At 47.0% G+C, this 7,557-nt stretch overlaps 2 protein-coding genes across 7 annotated transcripts in view; both read left to right on the top strand.

The window, feature by feature from the left end:
* The first annotated feature begins 332 nt into the window (after nt 1-332).
* The window catches only part of klf3 (Kruppel-like factor 3 (basic)), a 33,694-nt gene continuing 26,469 nt past the window's right edge, over nt 333-7,557 (top strand). For 5 of the 6 annotated variants that reach the window (XR_006082859.1, XR_006082857.1, XR_006082858.1 and 2 more), the window contains exon 1: nt 333-755. The gene's annotated coding sequence lies outside the window, so the exon portion shown is untranslated. The remainder of the gene's footprint in view (nt 756-7,557) is intronic. The other variant, XM_042318267.1, reaches the window with a different exon arrangement.
* On the top strand, nt 4,221-6,365 carry LOC121845927. Its single transcript, XM_042318265.1, has 2 exons — nt 4,221-6,283; nt 6,330-6,365. Exon 1 carries the CDS (start codon nt 4,458-4,460, stop codon nt 5,496-5,498), a length of 1,041 nt encoding a protein of 346 aa, XP_042174199.1. The 5' UTR covers nt 4,221-4,457; the 3' UTR covers nt 5,499-6,283; nt 6,330-6,365.

Genomic DNA, 7,557 nt, shown 5'->3' with positions numbered 1-7,557 from the left:
CTTTCTTCTGACAGGGTGTGGTAGCCTGGCTTGGTATTTGTATCGTGTAGTACAATTTAGGCCACAAAATATGTGTGTTCTGCTATTATTATCCATTGTAATTGTATACATACATCGAAAGAACTGTAGGCCAAATATATATATATTCATATTCTAGGCTATAATCTAATTCATGTTAGACAATTGTTCTTCGTGATTCACTTGACCGCCCCTCTCCCTCTCTGTTTTTAGTTCCTTGTGTGTCACGTCACACGTCCTGCTCTCGAGCTGACGCCCGCGTCACGCCCAAAGTTTCCTCTTCTCTTCTCTGTGAATATAAAAGGCACCACCCCGCCCGAGCCGAGCCGACCGGACCCGACCCCACCCTTCGTCTCCCCTGCGAACCCACTCCAGTCCCCGCCCTACGCCACGGTCATGTGACACGCTCAACAAACGCACTCGCTGTCTCCGGAGAAATAGAGGAGAAGAAGAAGAATTTCGTAACCGGGGGAAGTTTTGTTTCCGTGCCAGTCCCGATTATCTGTCATTTGGAGTTTTTGTTGTTTTCCAAACGGCGATCGGTTGACCAATACGTGGGACACGGTTTTATTATTTTTATTTTCGACTGCGACACTTTTTTTTAACAGAACGGAATTTAAAAACGGATTTATTTTTTATTTATTTATTTATTTTACCTTACGCACGGAGACAGTTACTAAGAGACTTAAACAGCGGGAATAATTCACGAACAAACACACAATATTCTCCATTGTAAAGTAAGTTTTTATTCTGTTTTTTTTGGACTGAAATCTAAACACTGAAACCATTTAGGCTACAATGTTATTTATGTTAACTGATTAAACATGGGTGATTAGCTTTTACTTTATGTTAGATGGCTGGTTAATAAATTGGTGATTGGTATAATCTTGTTATAGTCTTGTCATACGAACTGTGTGTTACCTGATGATTGACATGACTGAAGCGCCTCGTCAACACCACAACGTGTAAATCAGGCATAGTCTAATTCATGTAACACACACACACACACACACACACACACACACACACACACAAACAAGGCTAATTCATGTAACATAGTCTAGTGTCCGTGATCGAGTGGGCCATTTGGACACACACACACACACACACACACAACACACACACACACACACACACACACACACACACACACACACACACACACACACACACACACACACACACACAAACAACCAGTAGGTGTCCTTTAACATTACTGCCTGTGCGTTCCTGCGTTCGTGTGTGTGTGTGTGTGTTCGTGTGTGTGTGTGTGTGTGTGTGTGTGTGTGTGTGTGTGGAAAACGTACTCAATTGTCATACTTGAGTAAAAGTAAAGATACCTTAGAAAATGACTTAAGTTAAAGTCACCCAGTAAAATGCTACTTGAGAAAAGGTATTTGGTTTTAAATATACTTAAGAATCAAAAGTAAAAGTATGAATAATAAAATGAAAGAAATCATTATATATTATATAATATATTAACCAAACCAGATGACACAATTCTATTGTTGTTTAAAAAAGAAAGAAAAGTTTACTGATAGCCAGAGGAACACTCCAACACTCAGACATAATTTACATTATATACCCAGGGCCACACTCCAACACTCAGACATAATTTACAAACAAAGCAGGTGTGTTTAGTGAGTCCTCCAGATCAGAGGCAGTAGGGATGACCAGGGATGTTCTCTGTTTAGTGAGTCCTCCAGATCAGAGGCAGTAGAGATGACCAGGGATGTTCTCTGTTTAGTGAGTCCTCCAGATCAGAGGCAGTAGGGATGTTCTCTGTTTAGTGAGTCCTCCAGATCAGAGGCAGTAGGGATGACCAGGGATGCTCTCTGTTTAGTGAGTCCCCCAGATCAGAGGCAGTAGGGATGACCAGGGATGTTCTCTGTTTAGTGAGTCCTCCAGATCAGAGGCAGTAGGGATGACCAGGGATGTTCTCTGTTTAGTAAGTCCTCCAGATCAGAGGCAGTAGGGATGTTCTCTGTTTAGTGAGTCCTCCAGATCAGAGGCAGTAGGGATGACCAGGGATGTTCTCTGTTTAGTGAGTCCTCCAGATCAGAGGCAGTAGGGATGACCAGGGATGTTCTCTGTTTAGTGAGTCCTCCAGATCAGAGGCAGTAGGGATGACCAGGGATGTTCTCTGTTTAGTGAGTCCTCCAGATCAGAGGCAGTAGGGATGACCAGGGATGTTCTCTGTTTAGTGAGTCCATCAGATCAGAGGCAGTAGGGATGACCAGGGATGTTCTCTGTTTAGTGAGTCCTCCAGATCAGAGGCAGTAGGGATGACCAGGGATGTTCTCTGTTTAGTGAGTCCATCAGATCAGAGGCAGTAGGGATGACCAGGGATGTTCTCTGTTTAGTGAGTCCTCCAGATCAGAGGCAGTAGGGATGACCAGGGATGTTCTCTGTTTAGTGAGTCCTCCAGATCAGAGGCAGTAGGGATGACCAGGGATGTTCTCTGTTTAGTGAGTCCATCAGATCAGAGGCAGTAGGGATGACCAGGGATGTTCTCTGTTTAGTGAGTCCATCAGATCAGAGGCAGTAGGGATGACCAGGGATGTTCTCTGTTTAGTGAGTCCTCCAGATCAGAGGCAGTAGGGATGACCAGGGATGTTCTCTGTTTAGTGAGTCCTCCAGATCAGAGGCAGTAGGGATGACCAGGGATGTTCTCTGTTTAGTGAGTCCATCAGATCAGAGGCAGTAGGGATGACCAGGGATGTTCTCTGTTTAGTGAGTCCTCCAGATCAGAGGCAGTAGGGATGACCAGGGATGTTCTCTGTTTAGTGAGTCCATCAGATCAGAGGCAGTAGGGAGGACCAGGGATGTTCTCTGTTTAGTGAGTCCTCCAGATCAGAGGCAGTAGGGATGACCAGGGATGTTCTCTGTTTAGTGAGTCCTCCAGATCAGAGGCAGTAGGGATGACCAGGGATGTTCTCTGTTTAGTGAGTCCACCAGATCAGAGGCAGTAGGGATGACCAGGGATGTTCTCTGTTTAGTGAGTCCTCCAGATCAGAGGCAGTAGGGATGACCAGGGATGTTCTCTGTTTAGTGAGTCCTCCAGATCAGAGGCAGTAGGGATGACCAGGGATGTTCTCTGTTTAGTGAGTCCTCCAGATCAGAGGCAGTAGGGATGTTCTCTGTTTAGTGAGTCCTCCAGATCAGAGGCAGTAGGGATGTTCTCTGTTTAGTGAGTCCTCCAGATCAGAGGCAGTAGGGATGACCAGGGATGTTCTCTGTTTAGTGAGTCCTCCAGATCAGAGACAGTAGTGAGGACCAGGGATGTTCTCTGTTTAGTGAGTCCTCCAGATCAGAGGCAGTAGAGATGACCAGGGATGTTCTCTGTTTAGTGAGTCCTCCAGATCAGAGACAGTAGTGAGGACCAGGGATGTTCTCTGTTTAGTGAGTCCTCCAGATCAGAGGCAGTAGGGATGACCAGGGATGTTCTCTGTTTAGTGAGTCCTCCAGATCAGAGGCAGTAGAGATGACCAGGGATGTTCTCTGTTTAGTGAGTCCTCCAGATCAGAGGCAGTAGGGATGACCAGGGATGTTCTCTGTTTAGTGAGTCCTCCAGATCAGAGGCAGTAGGGAGGACCAGGGATGTTCTCTGTTTAGTGAGTCCTCCAGATCAGAGGCAGTAGGGATGACCAGGGATGTTCTCTGTTTAGTAAGTCCTCCAGATCAGAGGCAGTAGGGATGTCCAGGGATGTTCTCTGTTTAGTGGGTCCTCCAGATCAGAGGCAGTAGGGATGACCAGAGATGTTCTCTGTTTAGTGAGTCCTCCAGATCAGAGGCAGTAGGGATGACCAGGGATGTTCTCTGTTTAGTGAGTCCACCAGATCAGAGGCAGTAGGGAGGACCAGGGATGTTCTCTGTTTAGTGAGTCCTCCAGATCAGGGGCAGTAGGGATGACCAGGGATGTTCTCTGTTTAGTGAGTCCTCCAGATCAGAGGCAGTAGAGATGACCAGGGATGTTCTCTGTTTCGTGAGTCCTCCAGATCAGAGGCAGTAGATGACCAGGGATGTTCTCTGTTTAGTGAGTCCTCCAGATCAGAGGCAGTAGGGATGACCAGGGATGTTCTCTGTTTAGTGAGTCCTCCAGATCAGAGGCAGTAGGGTTGACCAGGGATGTTCTCTGTTTAGTGAGTCCTCCAGATCAGAGGCAGTAGGGATGACCAGGGATGTTCTCTGTTTAGCGGGTCCTCCAGATCAGAGGCAGTAGGGATGACCAGGGATGTTCTCTGTTTAGTGAGTCCTCCAGATCAGAGGCAGTAGGGATGACCAGGACCCTTTTCCTGTCAAAATGTATGGAGTAAGAAGTACACCAAGTACACCATCTTTAGTAATGTAGTGAAGTAAAACTTGTTGAACATATAAATGGTGGATTACAGCTCTATGTTGGTGTATCTACAGCTCTATGTTGGTGGATCTACAGCTCTATGTTGGTGGATCTACAGCTCTATGTTGGTGGATCTACAGGTCTATGTTGGTGGATCTACAGCTCTATGTTGGTGGATCTACAGCTCTATGTTGGTGGATCTACAGCTCTATGTTGGTGGATCTACAGCTCTATGTTGGTGGATCTACAGCTCTATGTTGGTGGCTCTACAACTCTATGTTGGTGGATCCACAGCTCTATGTTGGTGGCTCTACAACTCTATGTTGGTGGATCTACAGCTCTATGTTGGTGGATCTACAGCTCTATGTTGGTGGATCTACAGGTCTATGTTGATAGATCTACAGCTCTATGTTGGTGGATCTACAGCTCTATGTTGGTGGATCTACAGGTCTATGTTGGTGGATCTACAGCTCTATGTTGGTGGATCTACAGCTCTATGTTGGTGGATCTACAGCTCTATGTTGGTGGATCTACAGCTCTATGTTGGTGGATCTACAGCTCTATGTTGGTGGATCTACAGCTCTATGTTGGTGGATCTACAGCCCTATGTTGGTGGATCTACAGCTCTATGTTGGTGGATCTACAGCTCTATGTTGGTGGCTCTACAACTCTATGTTGGTGGATCTACAGCTCTATGTTGGTGGCTCTACAACTCTATGTTGGTGGATCTACAGCTCTATGTTGGTGGATCTACAGCTCTATGTTGGTGGATCTACAGGTCTATGTTGATAGATCTACAGATCTATGTTGGTGGATCTACAGCTCTATGTTGGTGGATCTACAGCTCTATGTTGGTGGATCTACAGGTCTATGTTGGTGGATCTACAGCTCTATGTTGGTGGATCTACAGCTCTATGTTGATGGATCTACAGGTCTATGTTGGTGGATCTACAGCTCTATGTTGGTGGATCTACAGCTCTATGTTGGTGGATCTACAGCTCTATGTTGGTGTATCTACAGCTCTATGTTGGTGTATCTACAGCTCTATGTTGGTGTATCTACAGCTCTATGTTGGTGTATCTACAGCTCTATGTTGGTGGATCTACAGCTCTATGTTGGTGGATCTACAGCTCTATGTTGATAGATCTACAGCTCTATGTTGGTGGATCTACAGCTCTATGTTGGTGGATCTACAGCTCTATGTTGGTGGATCTACAGGTCTATGTTGGTGGATCTACAGCTCTATGTTGGTGGATCTACAGCTCTATGTTGATGGATCTACAGCTCTATGTTGGTGGATCTACAGCTCTATGTTGGTGGATCTACAGCTCTATGTTGGTGGATCTACAGCTCTATGTTGGTGGATCTACAGGTCTATGTTGGTGGATCTACAGGTCTATGTTGGTGGATTTACAGGTCTATGTTGGTGGATCTACAGCTCTATGTTGGTGGATCTACAGCTCTATGTTGGTGGATCTACAGCTCTATGTTGGTGGATCTACAGCTCTATGTTGGTGGATCTACAGCTCTATGTTGGTGGATCTACAGCTCTATGTTGGTGGATCTACAGCTCTATGTTGGTGGATCTACAGCTCTATGTTGGTGGATCTACAGCTCTATGTTGGTGGATCTACAGCTCTATGTTGGTGGATCTACAGGTCTATGTTGGTGGATCTACAGCTCTATGTTGGTGGATCTACAGCTCTATGTTGATAGATCTACAGCTCTATGTTGGTGGATCTACAGCTCTATGTTGGTGGATCTACAGCTCTATGTTGGTGGATGTTGAATAACTCGTTTGCTGCTAATTGGTCTTTCGACCAATCAATCATTTGGGTGAAATATCAGAATTGGGCTGCCTGTGTAAACACAGCCTCTGTGTTGATTTGGACTATCCCGTAACCTGTTCTATAGTCTACTGGTATGGTCTACTAACCTAGTCAGGTAGCCTAGTGGTTAGAGTGTAGAGGAGGCAGGTAGCCTAGTGGTTAGAGTGTAGAGGAGGCAGGTAGCCTAGTGGTTAGAGTGTAGAGGAGGCAGGTAGACTAGTGGTTAGAGGAGGCAGGTAGTCTAGTGGTTAGAGTGTAGAGGAGGCAGGTAGCCTAGTGGTTAGAGTGTAGAGGAGGCAGGTAGACTAGTGGTTAGAGGAGGCAGGTAGCCTAGTGGTTAGAGTGTAGAGGAGGCAGGTAGCCTAGTGGTTAGAGTGTAGAGGAGGCAGGTAGCCTAGTGGTTAGAGTGTAGAGGTGGCAGGTAGTCTAGTGGTTAGAGTGTAGAGGAGGTAGGTAGTCTAGTGGTTAGAGTGTAGAGGAGGCAGGTAGCCTAGTGGTTAGAGTGTAGAGGAGGCAGGTAGCCTAGTGGTTAGAGTGTAGAGGAGGCAGGTAGCCTAGCGGTTAGAGTGTAGAGGAGGCAGGTAGCCTAGTGGTTAGAGTGTAGAGGAGGCAGGTAGCCTAGTGGTTAGAGTGTAGAGGCGGCAGGTAGTCTAGTGGTTAGAGTGTAGAGGTGGCAGGTAGCCTAGTGGTTAGAGTGTAGAGGTGGCAGGTAGCCTAGTGGTTAGAGTGTAGAGGAGGCAGGTAGTCTAGTGGTTAGAGTGTAGAGGAGGTAGGTAGCCTAGTGGTTAGAGTGTAGAGGAGGCAGGTAGCCTAGTGGTTAGAGTGTAGAGGCGGCAGGTAGTCTAGTGGTTAGAGGAGGCAGGTAGCCTAGTGGTTAGAGTGTAGAGGAGGCAGGTAGCCTAGTGGTTAGAGTGTAGGGGCGGCAGGTAGCCTAGTGGTTAGAGGGGCGGCAGGTGCCTAGTGGTTAGAGGAGGCAGGTAGACTAGTGGTTAGAGGAGGCAGGTAGCCTAGTGGTTAGAGTGTAGAGGAGGCAGGTAGACTAGTGGTTAGAGTGTAGGGGCGGCAGGTAGCCTAGCGGTTAGAGTGTAGAGGAGGCAGGTAGCCTAGTGGTTAGAGTGTAGAGGAGGCAGGTAGCCTAGTGGTTAGAGTGTAGAGGAGGCAGGTAGCCTAGTGGTTAGAGTGTAGAGGCGGCAGGTAGTCTAGTGGTTAGAGGCGGCAGGTAGTCTAGTGGTTAGAGGCGGCAGGTAGTCTAGTGGTTAGAGGCGGCAGGTAGTCTAGTGGTTAGAGGCGGCAGGTAGTCTAGTGGTTAGAGGCGGCAGGTAGTCTAGTGGTTAGAGGCGGCAGGTAGTCTAGTGGTTAGAGGCGGCAGGT

This window comes from Oncorhynchus tshawytscha, unplaced genomic scaffold (assembly GCF_018296145.1).
Source record: "Oncorhynchus tshawytscha isolate Ot180627B unplaced genomic scaffold, Otsh_v2.0 Un_scaffold_1746_pilon_pilon, whole genome shotgun sequence".
NCBI classification, from domain to species: domain Eukaryota; kingdom Metazoa; phylum Chordata; class Actinopteri; order Salmoniformes; family Salmonidae; genus Oncorhynchus; species Oncorhynchus tshawytscha.
Note: the sequence above shows the minus strand (reverse complement) of the source record. Positions and strands in the feature narration are given on the sequence as shown.